This window comes from Erpetoichthys calabaricus, chromosome 12 (genome assembly GCF_900747795.2).
Source record: "Erpetoichthys calabaricus chromosome 12, fErpCal1.3, whole genome shotgun sequence".
Taxonomy (NCBI): domain Eukaryota; kingdom Metazoa; phylum Chordata; class Cladistia; order Polypteriformes; family Polypteridae; genus Erpetoichthys; species Erpetoichthys calabaricus.
In genome coordinates, this window is record NC_041405.2 from 55,415,151 (window position 1) to 55,434,088 (window position 18,938).

An 18,938-nucleotide genomic window follows, 5' to 3' on the forward strand; every position below is an offset into this window, starting at 1 on the left:
TAATGTAAGTGTTTGTTTTATTTAATTTTTTTAAAAAACATTTTAAAACAAAATAAGAAACAAGTTGAAACTTACAATGCTGAACAGATGAGGAAAGTCAAAATATTCCTGAAATCTCATATGAAACGTTGTCATCAACATTTGTCTTCTTTGCAGACAGTTTAAACACAGACAGTTGTCGTTGATCAGCCATGTAACTCATTATTTGAAAAGACCACATAATTTGTGAGTACTGATACATAAACAAGAACAACACCACTGCCATCCTCTGGTCTGTCCCGGTGACCTCAGCTCCCAATGGTCCTCATCCATTCCTCATTATTCTTGGCACTTTAAACTCCCCATCATTGACAGCTTATTAAAATGTATAAAGTTTTCAGAGAAAAAAGTCCTTTTTAAAAAAACACATATGCTGTCAACATATAAAAAAAAAGTTTTTTGTTCTCCAATAAAACAGTTGTGTCACATTTTAAAGAAAATTTAAAAATATAAAATAGATTTCTTTTTTCTATTATCTACACAAAAGCTGAAGGTATGTTGTCCTCCAAGCCGTCACTGCTGTCAGAGGCCTGGCATGATGTATGCAATGTTGTCCAAGGTATTTGACTGGAGCAACAGAAGAGAAACAAATATGGGAGCATAAATGAAAATGAGACACATAAACAGAACAGCAGCTTCATAAATTCTTTATTCTAAAAGAAACTTCGTTCAAAGCAATAATTTGTCAAAAACATAAAAGAAAAACAACACAAACTGAATTAGCTGTGTGTTTCTGTTCTCAACAAAAATATACCCTTTATTAACTGCAATTTAGTATTTATTCTTATATTTTTATTTCTGGTCAATATTTAACATATTTATAGGAGTCATGCACACTAAAAATGTTACAACCTGATATAAGGAAGAGATTTACAACACTTTTGTGCTAAATTTAGAGATCATGCATTTGTAAAGTACCAATGGATGTTGTAAGATGTATGTTAGTGTTCACTGGACTTTTGATGAAAATCAAAACTTGTTTAGTGTTACTGGGACATCTTTTATAAGGTTTTAATTACTCTTGTCTACTCCTTAGAAGACCACTGCTTACGCTCTTTGTCTCATTTAGTCCAGAAAAGTATACTTCCAGGTATAATATGCAGCCTGACCATATCATTCCTCTACAAGAAGTTTGACAAATGTCCAGTATGAAACACCCAGCTCCCTTCTTCAACCAACATTTACTGTCGGATGCATTTTTTGCAATTAATAAATACCTGTCAGGTTCAACCAGTTTGTGCTTTTATCCACTGTTGCCTAAGCTAATGAGGTTTTTATCTGCCAATTCTATGCCAACATCAATTCAATCACTATTCTTCATAAAGCCTAATACAGTCTTTCACTAAAATCTCTTTTACAGGCCATTGTAAATATTTATATACCTACCCTTAAGCATGTGGACATTAATTGCACATTAATCACATTGTCTACACCTGTGTAGAAGCTCTCGCTTCCACTGATGTTTGTGCTTCCTTCACTTGTCAGTTCAGCTTGTACCTCCTCCCCAACCAGAAATTGGTTCTCAGCTCTCTTCCACCTCAAACCGAGCAAACAGGATGCTTGATTTATCTCGAGCAAGGGTTGTCAAACTCATCCTGGAGAATTGCAGTGGCTGCTGGTTTTTTGTTCTGGCCACTTTAATTAGCAACTCATTACTGTTTCTCATGGAATGTATGGCTTTTTGCCATACTTTTTTCCATAACCAATAGCCAAACAATATTCTTGTTGGCTCACTTTGCATTTCATTATTTTTGGCTGCTTGTTAAGGAAAAAAAATAAAGGACACTCAACCTTAAAAAATAACTGAATTAAAATTAGGCAAGTTACATATACAGTAGATCCCATTGCTTCTTTTCCTGAATGCATGGGTCTTCGGTTTTGGTCTGGAAGGGCTGCAGGTTTTCAGTCCAACCAGTTTCTTAATTAGAAGCTAGCTCTTTCTGATCATGAAACTTAGCATGTAATTCTATGGTTTCTTTGTGCTCTCATTCTACCATATCAGATCTTTATAATATTGTAGATTTATTTTTCTGAGCAATTTATTCAAATGTGTTGTGGTTCAGAGTTAGATTTTTACTAGATATCATGGCTGGCCTGTACACTGACTGGTACTGTGAATGCTGTGCAGAGTGGAGGCAGAACCTCTGTGTTTTTCCCAGTTGATTCTGGCGTTTGTCAGGGGTGTGTTCTTGCTCCTACTCTGTTCAATGCTTGTATGGACTGGGTTTTGAGCAAGGTTGTGGGGTCCAGCAGCTGTGGGGCATCTGTTGGTGAAGAAAGATTCACGGATCTTGACTTTGCTGACGATGCTGTGATCTTCGCGGAGTCAATGGAGGCTCTGATCGGTGCGCTCGAGAGACTGAGCGAGGAGTCTGAGTGTCTGGGCTTGCGAGTATACTGGATAAAAACCAAGATCCAGACCTTTAATGACCTCTTGGGCACAGCCATCAGCAGTGTGTCCGTCTGCGGAGAGAGTGTCGACCTTGTCGAGAGGTTTACTTACCTTGGCAGTGACATTCATGTCTCTGATGACTCTTCCTATGAAGTCACTAGACAGAATGGAACGGCATGGAGGGTCATGAGGTCGCTGGAAAGGGGTGTGTGGTGCTCCCGATATCTATGCAAAAGGACAAAGGTCCAAGTCTTTAGAGTCCTGGTGCTTCCTGTCTTGCTATATGGTTGCGAGACATGGACGCTATCCAGTGACATGAGACGAAGGCTGGACTCCTTTGGTACTGTGTCTCTCCGGTAAATCCTTGGGTACCGTTGGTTAGTGTCGAATGAACAGTTGCTCATGGAGTCCCGAATGAGGCACATTACCTGCATTGTGAGGGAGCGTCAGTTACAGCACTACGGCCATGTGGCGCGTTTCTCCGAGGGTAATCCAGCTTGTAAGATCCTCATTGTTGGGGACCCAAGTGGCTGGACCAGGCCAAGGGGTTGCCCACATAACACCTGGCTGCAGCAGATAGAGGGTCATTTCTGGAGGGAGGGACTGGAGCATGTGTCTACCTGGGGAGTTGCCAACCGGGATCCTGAGTTGTTTCGTCATGTAGTGGGTGCGGCAACACACTGTACCAGTGCATGCTCCCCAACTTGACTTTGATAACTGACGCTACCCAAGTTCACTAGAGTAGCTGGTTACAAAAAGAATTAAAATTTGAATAGAGTTATTTAAAATGAAAATCAGCAATTAACGGTTCTGAGTATTAACTCCAGCAATAATAAATAGCTTCTAATTAAGAAACTGACTGAAGAAAAATCCTTCAGAGACTGTGGCCAACTGATTTAGGACTCCAGATTCTATTTGCCTTTTTTTCTTTGTATAGTTTTCTGCTTGTTTAGTTTAGAAAACTCTAAGCTAAATGATAGTATTTTACAATAATTTAAATAAAATGTATGCTACGTAAAAAAACACAGTATTTACAGAAAAAAAAAATACTCACTAGTACTGGTCTAGGACATCCATTCAGTTCAGGAACTTGAGCTGTCAGGCAGGCCAGAGGTCCAAGAGCACAAAGAATTGAGTCAAGTAAAACAGAAAGGCTACCAGATACTGCAACCATGCCCTGTGCACAACAAACAACAGAGAAAAAGAATCTTGAGAAGTGCATTTTAGTTAACTGCAGACTCTAAAGTGGTTATTTCAAGGGTATACTGCAATGCTGCTTCAATCCACCTTTCTGCCACACTGTACTTGAACAAGCAGGCTTGAACAATGAATGAGGGACTGAAGAATAACTGGATAACTAGAGTGACTCCTGTGGTCTCATAACTTAACTTGTTATATTTCATGTAGGAATTGACTACCAGATTAAAAAATTTTAAAAAGCAAAACCTAAACAAAACAATTTCAGAAATTATACCTTCAGCTGCACAAATCAAGAGTAAGTTTGCCATGAAAAAGTGGTCATACATCATTATACAGAAACAGCATGGCTTAATTTTATGATACAAAATCCTACAATAGAAAGAGTGCAGTACAGTGCAAGCTTTATAAGACTAGCAAAGATACTGTATGTCTGGCTATTTCACACCACAAGGCACTATACAGTAAGGTTTCCAAAAGGTTCCTCTGATGAACAGAGGATTTACATCAACAATAAAAGGATGACAAAATTTAAGTACACTGTAAATAAGAATGCAAAGGAGAACATAAAGGGTAACCTTCGGTGCCTTCTGTGATCCTGGGAAATGTGAACTCACTACCAAATAAGATCGAAGAACTGGCCACGCTAGTGAAAAATGTCAGGGCCTACAGAGAATGCAGTTTGTTGTGCTTTTGTGAAACGTGGCTAACAACTAGCATCCCAGATGCTAACGTGGAGCTACCCGGGTTTAGCACAGTTGGAGCGGACAGAGACGCAAATACCTGCGGGAAGTGGAAAGGAGTAGGACTCGCTCTATATGTGAATACAAGATGGTGCAACTCTGGACATGTAAACGTAAAAATCTCCACTTGCTGCAGGGACATTGAACTGTTGGCCGTAAGTTTGCGTCCCTATTACTTGCCCAGAGAGTTTGCACACATCATTGTTGTTATTGTTTACATCCCTCCTTGGGTGGACATGGAGATAGTGGGTGACATCATCCATTCTGATGTTGCTAAACTGCAAACGCAGCACCCCGAGGCACTTGTGCTAATCGCTGGAGACTTTAACCATGTGACGCTGGACAAAACATGATCTGCCTTCTCCCAGTATGTGGATTGTTATAACACCCGGGGAAATAGGACTATTGACTTACTGTATGCAAACGTTAAAGATGCATACAGCGCCACCCCGCTGCCTGCGCTTGGGAAAGCAGATCATAACCTGGTTCTGCTTCAGCCTCACTACAAACCAAGAGTGAGGGAGCTACCTACAACCACACGCTCATTCAGGAAGTGGTCCCCTGAGGCAGAGAAGGCTCTGAGAGACTGCTTTGGAACTACAGACTGGGATATCCTGCAGGGATCATATAGTGAGAACATTGAGGAGGTTGTTGACTGCACTACTGACTACATCAACTTCTGTATGGTCATTGTAGTTCCAGTAAGAACTGTACGCTGCTATGCTAACAACAAGCCATGGATTACAAGTGACATCAAGGGCCTTTTGAACCAGAAGAAAAGGGCTTTTATAGGCGGTGATCAGCATGAGCTCAAGCGCGTGGAGAAGGAACTCAGAGTCCAGCTCAGGGTGGCAAAGGAGCAGTACAGGAGAAAGCTGGAGCAGAAGTTGCAGAATAACAGCATGAAGGAAGTGTGGGATGGGATGAAGATCATCACTGGCTGCAACTCGAAGCAGGGTGCCACCATCAAGAGAGATGTGGAGAGAGCACACCAGATGAACAACTTCTTTAACAGGTTTGACCACCCTAACCCACTCTCACCTCAGGGTACTGCACCCTCCACCCATCCTTCTGCTGACAGCAGCATAGGAGAGAGTTCCCCTCCACCCATAATTACAGCAGCCCAGGTAAGCAGAGAGCTGAGGAGACTTCGTGCCAGCAAAGCAGTGAGTCCAGATGGAGTATCGCCACGACTGCTGAAGGCCTGTGCATTGGAGCTGGGGAGTCCTCTACAGCGCATCTTCAACCTGAGCTTGGAACAGGGGAGAGTCCCAAGGCTTTGGAAAACATCTTGCATCACTCCAGTCCCAAAGGTATCACGTCCTAGTGAGCTGAATGACTTCCGGCCTGTCACTCTGACGTCACATATGATGAAGACCATGGAGCGGCTGCTGCGGAGGATGCCATCATTTACATGCTACACCGAACCCTCTCCCACTTGGACAGAGGCAGTGGTGCTGTAAGAATTATGTTTCTGGACTTCTCTAGCACCTTCAACACCATCCAACCTCTGCTCCTTAGGGACAAGCTGACAGAGATGGGAGTAGATTCATACCTGGTGGCACTGATCGTGGACTATCTTACAAACAGACCTCAGTATGTGCGTCTCGGGAACTGCAGGTCTGACATTTTGGTCAACAACACAGGAGCGCCGCAGGGGACTATACTTTCTCCGGTCCTGTTCAGCCTATATACATCGGACTTCCAATACAACTCGGAGTCCTGCCACGTGCAAAAGTTCGCTGACGACACTGCTATTGTGGGCTGCATCAGGAGTGGGCAGGAGGAGGAGTATAGGAACCTAATCAAGGACTTTGTTAAATGATGCGACTCAAACCACCTACACCTGAACACTAGCAAAACCAAGGAGCTGGTGGTGGATTTTAGGAGATCCAGGCCCCTCCTGGACCGTGATCATCAGAGGTGACTGTGTGCAGAGGGTGCAGACCTATAAATACCTGGGAGTGCAGCTGGATGATAAATTGGACTGGACTGCCAATATTGATGCTCTGTGCAAGAGAGGACAGAGCCGACTATAATTCATTAGAAGGCTGGCGTCCTTCAACATCTGCAATAAGATGCTGCAGATGTTCTATCAGACGGTTGTGGCAACTGCCCTCTTCTACGCAGTGGTGTGCTGGGGAGGCAGCATAAAGAAGGACACCTCACGCCTGGACAAGCTGGTGAGGAAGGCAGGCTCTATTGTAGACATTGAACTGGACAGTTTGACATCTGTGGCAGAGCGATGGGTACTAAGCAGGCTCCTGTCAATTATGGAGAATCCACTAAACAGTGTCATCTCCAGACAGAGGAGCAGCTTCAGCGACAGACTGCTGTCACTGTCCTGCTCCACTGACAGACTGAGGAGATTGTTCCTCCCCCACACTATGTGACTCTTCAATTCCACCCGGGGGGGTAAACGTCAACATTATACAAAATTATTCTCTGTTTTACCTGCATTTTTTATCACTCTTTAAATTAATATTGTTTCTTTATCAGTATGCTGCTGCTGGAGTATGTGAATTTCCCCTTGGGATTAATAATTTATCTATCTATCTATTTTCATTTATCAATTTTATTTTTACATGGTATCTCTCTAGCTTAATGTTTACCTTCAAAAATAAACATAACTGAATTTTAAGTTAACCAATCACAAAATGTGTCAGGTGATTAATAAAATGTAAATCTGAATTCAAATGGAGGCCAATCTGTTGCCATAGGTGACTCAATTCCATTATATTCTTAAATAGTTTAATCCAAGAAAGGGTTAGAAAAATTTGAAGCTAATCATTTTCAAAATCAGGAGGAAGGCAGAATTAAACCCTGAAAAGTGATATCAGCCAATCACAGACTACCCATCAAGTGCACCCAGCTTATTTACAAATGCCAGGTAACAAGTAAACCAGTGTACTCAGAGAAAATCCAAGCTAATACACATTACATAAAATAAAGGGTTAAGGCAAAATAATTATTAAGTTCACCTGTATTACGTTTTTGCTGAAACTGAAAAAGAGAAACAGAGTTTAGTTTAATCCTGTATGCTATTCACACTGCAAAAAATGAAATCTAAGCCAAGTGAGAAATATTTAAATCATGACATTAAGTCTAGTTTTCTTATTGTAGGAATCATTGACTTATCCAAAAATGTGTACTTACGATTATTTAGCTTACTTTAAGAAATCTTGTCAAGTAAATTTTGCTTACCCCTTTGGCAGATTCATTTGCTAAATACAGCAAAACAACTCCTATTTAAAGTTTTTTGTTTGTTTTTTGCATATGCATTTTTTGCAGTGCAGTGACTCAGCCTCTGCTGAGAAAGGAAAGAAATGAGATTTCGGAAATAGGTAATAGTAGCTGTGCTACCCAACATTGTCCAGGAGAATTTCTAAGACAGTGGGCCTCAGTTATAGTTCCATTGGTTAACTGGATGTATCAGTAGTAGAATGTAACTAGCTAAGTACTTTTCTGTATACAATATTTATATTTTTTAACCAGGGGCTAATATTAATTCAACTGAGCTGCTTAGTGTAGATCAATTCCTACTTTTGTTGATGATCACTGTAAAACAGAATTTTATAGGAAACTGTATTCTTTTGAATTGTAACAGGTTTTGGTGCGACAAAGATTGCTGTAGAACTCTGTATTAAAGTGGTATTCAGCAATGTTACAAAGATAATTTAAAGATGATTTAAAGCTGATTTATTCAAGGGTAAAAAACACAAAAAATCTTGACTGTTCATTAGCATCAACGCCTAAAGTTACTACTATCTATATGTGTGTGTGTTTGTTTGGTTTTTTTTTTTTAAACTTTAAAAAGTACATAACACTCATCGTTGATTGATATTGTGATCCTTCATCACAATATGCTGGTGGACAACAGCGGAGTTTGCTTGTGAATATGTCACATTTTACGTTCAAGTTTGCTATACCAAAACTTATTAAAAACAGGTATTTGGGTGTGGGAGTCTTTTAAGGTTGGGGATGGGGAAGGAGCAACACTGCATACACTGGTTTTGACAACACATTTCTCAGAAAGGAGTCCAGATTAAAATAAACGGAGAAAATTGTCTTGTAAATACAGTATGTCTAAACACAATCCAAGATGAGACAAAAAGACTAAGATAATTGCTGTGAGACAGAGAAATTGCTACCTTTGATGAAATGCCACTTTTGCCGATGCTATTATTTAAACTTTGTGAGCACTGAAGAAATTGTCTGGAGCAGTGCACTGGCTGATGTAACTTTTAGTCCGCATTAACTTCCAACTTAGAATATTGAGACAAATACTGACTTCCTTTCTTCAAATTCAGAAGATTAAGACATTTCTAAGATGTTCATATAATACAGAAAATTAAAATATACCTGAACACTCTTTACAGGGGACATACATTTCTTATACCAAAACAACCAAACCAAACCAAACCAAAACAAAACAAACCAAAACTGATTCAGTCTAGACTAACTTTTAGGTGTTTTTCTTATTTCTCAGATTCTGGATATCACTGTCTGTAATACTTATTGCATTTAATTTTACTAAATTTAAAAACAAAACAAAACATGGTCTACATTCTAGCATAATCAGACCTCAATTTCAATGTAATAAATTCAGAAAAACAGTAAGTTATGCCTGACCTCAGTTTCTTGCAAACGATGTCCAATGAGGCTTAGAGATTCACCAAGCAATTGTAGGTGTGCTGCTACGTCTATTGGGTCGACATCTGGAACACGGGCTGGTGACATAGACATGGACACACTTCCTGTAGGGGACTTCCTACATGGTGAGGTTACACGAGGTGAAGGAACTAAAAGATAAGCAGAAGATGCCCATTAAACAGGTATCAAACAGCAAGCTACTTTTCTTCTATTTAAATATTTTATCAAAGATTAATATTTACATAATTCTACATGGGCACACAATTTATACCTAATGATTCACAGAAACCAATGTAAAACTGCACTTTAATAATTGCTAAATATTTTGAAGGCAAACCCTTTAGCCATTAGATATCTAAATCAGAGCTTTCTAAGTTATCAACAGAACAATGTTATTATATTTGCTTTTAGGAACACATCTGAAAAGTGTTTCTTACTGTTGGATTAATGTCTAAAAAACACTTCTGGTAAAAATTTTATGACACATCTAATTATAAAACTATAGCTCACTATAGCATCTTTAAACATGTGTGTCCTTAGGTGCATTCCACTTAACATTTATGATATATCTAATTATAAAACCATAGCTCACTGTGCCAAGTTTGAACATTTGTGTCTTTGGGTCCAATAATAAACGTTTAGGAATTTTAGAATACTTCTGGTGCATGCATGTTGATATTGCTTTCCACTAGCAAACTTGGATGCCGACTAAAGTTATACTCTATTTTGGTAATAGCTGTTACTTAGTCACTGCCCATCTTGTGTCCAATCAAAGGATTGCAGAGTAGCTATTCTGCAATGTAATCTCCACTTTTGGTTTCACAATGAACCCTCCACTTTGCGCTACTTACACCCCTACTCTATATCAATCATCCTTCTTTTCTTTGCTATCTAATCAACATTTAAATGTTGGTGTCTTTAAGCTAATTCAGGATATTAATGCAAATTCCAACATGAACCCCCAATTAGGCAATTTGTTCCCCCCTTAAAATCAGTGTAAACCCCCACTATACATGCCCCTTTTGCTTCTGAAGTAAATTTAGGTGACTCCCCTTAGTAACTACACCCCGAGGAATTTTCTTTTTTACTCTGCCAGGCAGACAAGACTACAGTAATTCCTCCTCCATCGCGGGGGTTGCGTTCCAGAGCCACCCGCGAAATAAGAAAATCCGCGAAGTAGAAACCATATGTTTATATGGTTATTTTTATATTGTCATGCTTGGGTCACAGATTTGCGCAGAAACACAGGAGGTTGTAGAGAGACAGGAACGTTATTCAAACACTGCAAACAAACATTTGTCTCTTTTTCAAAAGTTTAAACTGTGCTCCATGACAAGACAGAGATCACAGTTCCGTCTCACAATTAAAAGAATGCAAACATATCTTCCTCTTCAAAGAAGTGCGTGTCAGGAGCAGTGACTGTCACAGAGATAGAGAGAAAAGCAAACAAATCAATAGGGCTGTTTGGCTTAAGTATGCGAAGCACCGCGGCACAAAGCTGTTGAAGGCGGCAGCTCACACCCCCTCCGTCAGGAGCAGACAAAGAGAGAGAAAGAGAGAGAGAGAGAGAGAGAGAGATAGAGAGAGACAGAGTTTGTTTTTCAAGCACAAATCAATACGTGCCCTTCGAGCTTTTAAGTATGCGAAGCACCGTGCAGCATGTCGTTTCAGGAAGCAGCTGCACAAAAGATAGCAACGTGAAGATAATCTTTCAGCATTTTTAGATGAGCGTCCGTATCGTCTAGGTGTGCGAACAGCCCCCCTGCTCAATCCCCCTACGTCAGGATCAGAGAAAGTCAGCGCAAGAGAAAGTGAAAAGTAAGCTGGGTAGCTTCTCAGCCATCTGCCAATAGCGTCCCTTGTATGAAATCAACTGGGCAAACCAACTGAGGAAGCATGTACCAGAAATTAAAAGACCCATTGTCCGCAGAAACCCGCGAAGCAGCGAAAAATCTGCGATATATATTTAAATATGCTTACATATAAACTCCGCGATGGAGTGAAGCCGCGAAAGGCGAACCGCGATATAGCAAGGGATTACTGTATATCCTTTTTTCATATTTGCTTGCTCTTTCTGTTTTAAATGCCTGGCTTGCATAAGCTTCTCTCTTGGATCAAAAGTGTGTTCCTCACAATTTTATTTCTCACCATCACCCTTCCTTGCAACTCTTTGCCATTTCAGTAGAGTCATGTGAAAAACAAAGTACATCCCATTGTTGACTTTTTCAACATATTTCAACAGGCAAACATTATATCTTCATGCAAGCAGTGAATAAGGATGATATACTTGAACAGACAACACACAAAGCTTACACATTCTCATTACCTAAATTAACAAAAACACATATTTGTCATGTGGAAAAAGTAACTACACCTCTACATGTATCACCACTCTAAATCCATGAAACTAGAATCAGGTTTTTTAGATTAGGGGCTAATGATTACAGCATCATTAGTGAGTATACAGATGGACCCTGTCTTACTTAAACCAGAGCTATTGAGGGTCTGGTATTCTTTTTGCTATTGATGTGTTTCATGTCATCATACCAAGATAAAAAGAGCTCTCTAAGGCCCTCAGAAAATACAGTTTAGGATGCCTATGAGTCTAGTGTGGGATTTAAAAAGATTGCCAAATTATTTCAAGTCAATCATTTATCAAATCATCTACAGTGGCATGGATTTCAAATGACTGCTAATCTGTCCAAGACTGAACAACCCAGCAAATCCAGTCGAAGTGCTAAGCTTTGGTAGTAAAAGAAATCTCCAAAAACACAAATATCAAACTGCGTCATTTGCAGGTAATTCTTGCAAAAGTTGGTGTCAAAATGCCTGCAACTACAATCAGAAACAGATTGCACAAAGCCCCAATTTGGATACCATTGAAATGTTGCAGGGGCTTTGAAATGGGCAGTACATGCGAGAAAGACCACAAACATCTTGCAAGTAAAGGAATTTTGTATAAAGCAGTAGTTAAAAATTTCCTGAGTTGATGTCAGAGACTGGTGAGCAGGTGTGCAAAACATCTAGAAGAAGTCACTTCTGCTAAAGGGGGCAATACCAGCTTCTAAGGTCAGGGGTGTACTTACTTTTTCCACAATAGATCATCATATCTATTGATATTTTCACTGAAATTATTGAAATGGTGATTTTTTGTTGTGTTTTTATTCAAAAACAACATAATCATCAATAATAACATTTATTTTTATATTACAGGGGTGGGTAAAGTCGATCCTGGAGGGACACAGTGGTTTAATTAGGAAACAATACTTATCAATAATTTAATTTCATGGCTTGCTAGTGCTTTAACTCTGTCATGTCAGGTCATTCTCATATCCTAGATTTCTTTTTTTCCTTTCTAAGGATATCATCCAAATCATTTGAAGCCTAAAACTGATGGGTAATTCTCAGTCCTTCACTTTTTTTCTTCACTTTCCTTACAAGTATTTAATTGAACCAAATATTGCACGATGAATACACAAAGGAGGAAATGGAAACAAGCAAAATGGAGAACTGCTGGTTTATTTTTCCATTTGCATCTTACTGCTAATAAGGAGCAATTAAAAACCAAGAATGTTGTTTAAGACTAAAATAAGGGTTTAAAATCTTAACAAGCACCTTATTTCCTCATTTGTATTGATTGAATGAGATTTCCCTTGGAAACACAACCCCTTTTCAGCTCAGTTGTTTATGTTCTTTAACAATAAGCGTGGGAGAACATTAACCACACTCAACTGAGGTATAGCTGGAGAGTTTCTCTATGAAGACTACTCTAGTCACTGATACTTATTTTACGCTTTATTCACTTGATAAATCATAATACCTTTATTTTTTGGAGTTCCTCCATCAGATACTGAACTCTTTCTCTTGACTGTCATGGCTTCTGCTTTGTTCTGTTTGTGCTGCAGATACTGTGCCTTTTGCTTCCAAACCTGGAAAGTGCATAGAAATAAAGAAAAACTTTGTTAATAAAGGAAGATGCATATTCCTCTTGGATACAACTTCTTCATAATCTATTACAACAGTAATTTAAAACAGCCTGACTAACTGTCAGAATATAAGCAGGAACACCTTAAAAAAGATAATACAATTTGGTATTTCACGTGATGTTTTTTTAATACATGGAGTATAAACCCAAAGATGACTGCTCAAAACTCAAATGCCATAAAACCTGGCAATCAGCCCATCATTGTTAATGTACAGTAGCTGTGTAATCCAGTTTGTTTTTCCCTAAATTTTTTTTTTACCTTTCAATTCTTTACTTCATTGTTTTTTTATGTTATTTATGTGTACATTGACTCTTTGTTGAAAGCAACATTCAAATTAATAATTACTTTTACTTTTAAATAATTCAACAATATAATTATGCTGCTGCAAATTAAGCACTGCTGCCTCGCTGTTAGGAGACCTGGGTTCGCTTCCCGGGTCCTCCCTGTGTGGAGTTTGCATGTTCTCCCCGTGTCTGCATAGGTTTCCTCCGGGTGCTCCGGTTTCCTCCCACAGTCCAAAGACATGCAGGTTAGGTGCATTGGCGATCCTGAATTGTCCCTAGTGTGTGCTTGGTGTATGTGTGTGAGTGTGTGTGTGCCCTGTGGTGGGCTGGCACCCTGCCCGGGGTTTGTTTCCTGCCCTGCGCCCTGTATTGGCTGGGATTGGCTCCAGCAGACCCCCGTGACCATGTAGTTAGGATATAGCGGGTTGGATAATGGATGGATGGATAAGGAAACAAAGTAAACCTAATATGCATATGCCTAGGCCACTTCGGTTGTCCTACAAATAGATTTGCTAGCTCAGATCATGTTAGTATATACTGTATATTAAGCCTAAGAAAGTTAACACGTTGATTTTTGCGATTAATGTGGCCAGAAATGTGGGAAGAATGGGGGAGGTGGAAGGGAGGTTTATGGCAGTGAATGTATTTCACATTTCTGTAAGAAGATTAAATCAATGTCATACCACCTAAGTCCAAAGTATCTTAGTATCTTTATTATCTCTGTATTTAAGGCACTAGTCTGTCACGTAGCTTATAGTGCTGAGTGCCCTAATATAATGACAAAATTCTACGAAATAGAAGTTTGATGATTATCCCTACCCATTATTCCAGTGTGCAGTATCTTCGATAATTTATGCAAAGAACTCAGCATAACCACCCAAGTAATGCACAGTGTCAGTTTTTTGGCAAGAGAGCTGCTACAGAGAACTTTTTGCATGCCAGAAGCAAAGGTGTACAGCACTGTTTTCCATCCTTTTTTTTCTGTGGTGGCACACTTTTTGTGACCCAAAAAATCCCAAGGCATGTCATGATTGTACCAACTACAAAAACATGAAATGTCATACACATGCTAAACTGTCCAAAGGGTCTAGACTACCGGAGACGTGTCAAAAAACTCAGTTTGGAGACTGGCACTCACATAAACAAAACTTGATGAGCACTTGTTTAGCCCCTGTTGCTCAGTACTGTGAGAATCGCTGGAGAAAATGCACCCTGATAGCTGGACCCCCAACACGTTTCCTGGCTGTTATAGTGCACGCTAAGTGCTGTGTCTGCAAAACAGCAATCATTGAGCTGCTTTTATTTTGACTTCTCCAGGTAGTCCCATCATTCTTAGACAGGTCTTGACCACCTGAAAATGTGTTTCTCACAGGTCAGGACCCGGGGCACTACACTATTATTTCCATAGTGCACCAGTTGAAAAACATTTGTGTAGATGAACATTTGAGGATGGTATTTGCTCAGTTTTAACACAATTTTAATGTATGCCCATTTAGGAGATGCTTAAACTTTCAATTAAAAGAGTATTTAGCAGTGCATTCTAAAGTTGTTTTGATCATTCAGTTTTACTTTGACACGTCTGTATTTTATATTCAATGATAATTTGAAAATTAATGCAAGATTTTTTTGTTGTAATTTTGGTAGGTGTTTTCTTACTGCCTTCTTTTCAAGTTGCCTTTTAGGAAGGCATTCAAATTCAGGTTGTACTTGGTCAAGTAGTATTTTGTTAAAAGTTCAGGTTTAAGGTTATTACGTTTAAGCTATGCCATTAAAGTTTTTTTTTTAATTCCCTGGTGTTGATTATACATACATTGTTTTTGTGATTCAGTGTTTATTCACTTCATACTTAAAGTAATTATTTTATGATTATCTTTTAACATTTGATGCAATTAATACAATAATTACATACAATAATGTAATTAATTTTATTTATTTATTCCAAGCCTTAATATATTTTTTATACAACTGACTGACTAACTATAGCTAAATATATATCTATATATTATATGTATATATACTTACTGCTCAAAAATATTAAAGAAACAAAGATCTCAATGGGGAAAAAAAATCAAGCTGGATATCTATACTGATATGGACTGGGTAATGTGTTAGGAATGAAAGGATGCCACATCGTTTAATGGAAATTAAAATTATCAACCTACAGAGGGCTGAATTGAAAGACACCAGAAAATCAAAGTGAAAAAAATGATGCGGCAGGCTAGTCCATTTTAGCCAAAATTTCATTGCAGCAACTCAAAATCGTACTCAGTAGTTTGTATGTCCCCCTAATGGCAGTCAAGGTGCAGTTATCTAGCTTGTAGAGATCTGTACATCCCTCCATGGACATGCCTCCCTAAACCATCACTGACCCACCACCAAACCGGTCATGATGAACGATGTTACAGGCAGCATAAAATTCTCCATGGCTTCTCCAGACCCCTTCACATCTGTCACATGTGCTCAGGGTGAACCTGCTCTCATCTGTGAAAAGCACAGGGTGCCAGTGGTGGACCTACCAATTCTGGTATTCTATGGCAAATGCCAATCGAGCTTCATGATGCCAGGCAGTGAGCACAGGGCCCACTAGAGAATGTCGGGCCCTCAGGCCACCCTCATGAAGTCTGTTTCTGATTGTTTGGTCAGAGACATTTACACCTGTTGCCTGCTGGAGGTCATTTTGTAGGCCTCTGGCAGTACTCATCCTGTTCCTCCTTGCTCAAAGGAGCAGATACCGGTCCTGCTGATGGTTTAAGGACCTTCTACGGCTCTGTCCAGCTCTCCTAGAGTAACTGCCTTTCTCCTGGAATCTCCTCCATGCCCTTGAGACTGTGCTGGGAGACACAGCAAACCTTCTGGCAATGGCACATATTGATATGCCATCCTGGAGAAGTTGGACTACCTGTGCAACCTCTGTAGGGTCCAGGTATCGCCTCATGCTACCAGTAGTGACACTGACCATAGCCAAATGCAAAACTAGTGAAAAAAGAGTCAGAAAAGATGAGGAGGGAAAAATGTCAGTGGCCTCCACCTGTTAAACCATATTTGTTTCGGGGGTCATCTCATTGTTGCCCCTCTAGTGCACCTGTTATTAATTTCATTAACACCAAAGCAGCTGAAACTGATTAATAACTCCCTCTGCTACTTAACTGACCGGATCAATAGCCCAGAAGGTTCATTGACTTGATGCTATACTCTGATTAAAAAGTGATCCTTTAATTTTTTGAGCAGTTTATAATATATATATATATATATATATATATATATATATATATATATATATATATATATATATATATATACACACACACATATACACACATACATATATATACAATACACACACATATCTACAAGCACACACACATACAAAGGTCAAATCTCGTTATAATGAATTCTGAAGTAACACATTTTCAGAATAACAAAATTTTTTGCTGGCCCAAACAAATCTTCATACAACATCACATTTAACAAATTTTGTTTTAACAAAATGTAAATTTTGGGGTTTTTTGTCTCGTCCGTTGCGAGAGATGGACGTCTGAAGCGGAGCTCCGTTAGCAGCGGTGTTATTTTTTATATTATTTCCTTATTATCCTGAGATATCCTGTATTTATCCAAGCCGAGGGTTCTACTACAGCATATATAAACATGGTCGGCAAGAAAGGGGCTCAGAAAGAAATGGAAAAGAAAACTAAAGCTGCATCCAAGCTCAGACCGACAAGTCCAAGTTCAAGCTCAAGGTACGGCCTTTCAGAGACTGACCTGGAACAGATGGGCGAAAGCCCAGACTCCTTGGGACCACGGTCCGCAGCATCGTCTCCAGTTGAGAGCGAAATGGGGAGCGAATGTATGAGTGACACAGGTCACGATAGCTCGCCGATTGGAGAAGATCATTTGAAACTGGAAAAGGCCTTGCAGTCCACGCTTTCACCTACTCCACGTGAGCCGGGAACCTCGGCTGTAATAGAGCCCGCTGCTTCACCTACGGTGCTCAAAAGCAGAAATGATCTGTCTGAACTGAAGGTGATGATCACTGAGCTCAAGCAAGAGATAAAGAATGATATAAGGAAAAGCGAGAAGGCAAGTGAGAAGCTGCGACGGGAGCTGCGGCAGAATAACAAAGACTCGGAGAAACGCGTATATATCCGCATTGAGGCGGCCTTTAATGGTATGCTGGATAAAATTGAGGAGCACATTCAGGAAAACACGTCTAAACTAAGCACATTTGCCAATCAGCTGGAGGATGTTAAGCAGGCATTCACGACTCGAATTGAAATAGCCTAAAATCTAGCATCCACCGCTGATGGAAAAGCAACAGCTGCCAGTTCCGAATGCAAAAAACTCAGAGACAGATTTGCTGCTCTGGAAGATGGAAGCAGAAGGAATAATATTAGAATTGAAGGTCTACCTGAGAATCATGAAAGTCCAATCCCAGTGAAATTCGCAGCTGAACTATTCTCTAAAATAATTGGAGAGGACTTTAAATCAGATACCGAGATAGCAAGCAGCTTATTGCATACATGGATCAAATACCTTTAAACCTAGGTCTTTTATTATCCGCTTCGAAAGATTATTATGTAAGCTAGATGTGATGGCACTCCTCAGACGCAAACAAAAGATTATATTTGAAAATAACCACATTCGTATTTTCCCTGATTTCTCTCCCGCAACAGCTGCTAAACGTGCAGTCTTCTACAACATTAAACAGCGGTTACGGCAAGTTGATATCAAATACAGCCTCTTGTACCCTGCCAAACTGAAAGTGGATGTGCAAGGCCAATATGACGTCTTTTCCAGCAAGGAAGAAGCACAAAAGAAATTAAGAAAGCTGATCCCGACACTATTCTGAAACACAATAGTGAGTTGCATCCTGTCATGGCATGGCATGGCAAGGAGATATCACCTGCTGTCTGATCCACTTGTAATGATATGGGTATTATAATTATACATCCTTTTCATTACTCGGACGCATTCTGTTTATGTTTTAATTACAGTCATAGACGTGTGTGTGGAAGAAATTCACTTTTTTTTTTTTTTCTTACTACCCTAAAGGAGACTCTTTAACATCATACCCTTGGTTTATTGTTGTTACTGCATTAAGACTTACTATGCTTATCCTGGACCACTTTCTAACATCATCTCCTGGGTTTATTATTTTGTTACTTTAAGATTGCGGAAGATTAGATTATATATTTTATGCTTATAGTTTGTTAATGATTATATACAGTATAATCATAGTTTGTTAATGATTATATCTTAGGCATATAGCATTTAGACTATATTGGCAATAGATATCTCTAATTTTTAATCCTAAAACGCCGCTGCGTGGGGGCTTGTTTTTGCTTTGGACGTGCTCTGTCTCTAGGTATGTCAGAGGACCGAGACTTTGTGAAGTGGGGTCCAGCCTCACGTGGTGAGGCAAAATGGGGGGGTGGGGGGATAAGGGGGGGAGAGAAAGAGAGCAGGCTGCATCTAATCTATTCTTTTAATCCTTATAATTATAACTACCAACGTAACAATAGGCTGCATGGCAATAACTCATGGAGAAATAGGAAATTAAGGTTAAAGCTGTCTCACTTCCAGTTAAGACTATAAAATGACATCAAAAACTCAGAATCAATATCTCCATGATGGGACAGTTAACTTT

General features: G+C 39.5%; 1 protein-coding gene across 3 annotated transcripts in view; it reads right to left on the reverse strand.

The window, feature by feature from the left end:
* Positions 1 to 18,938, reverse strand: part of hmgxb4a (HMG box domain containing 4a) — a 66,535-nt gene continuing 47,597 nt past the window's right edge. For all 3 annotated transcript variants that reach the window (XM_028815589.2, XM_028815590.2, XM_051934687.1), the window contains exons 10-13: positions 12,845 to 12,953; positions 9,004 to 9,173; positions 3,486 to 3,608; positions 1 to 606 (exon numbers count right to left, since the gene is read on the reverse strand). In XM_028815589.2, coding sequence (XP_028671422.1) covers positions 562 to 606; positions 3,486 to 3,608; positions 9,004 to 9,173; positions 12,845 to 12,953 — 447 coding nt within the window. In that variant the 3' untranslated portion in view covers positions 1 to 561. The remainder of the gene's footprint in view (positions 607 to 3,485; positions 3,609 to 9,003; positions 9,174 to 12,844; positions 12,954 to 18,938) is intronic.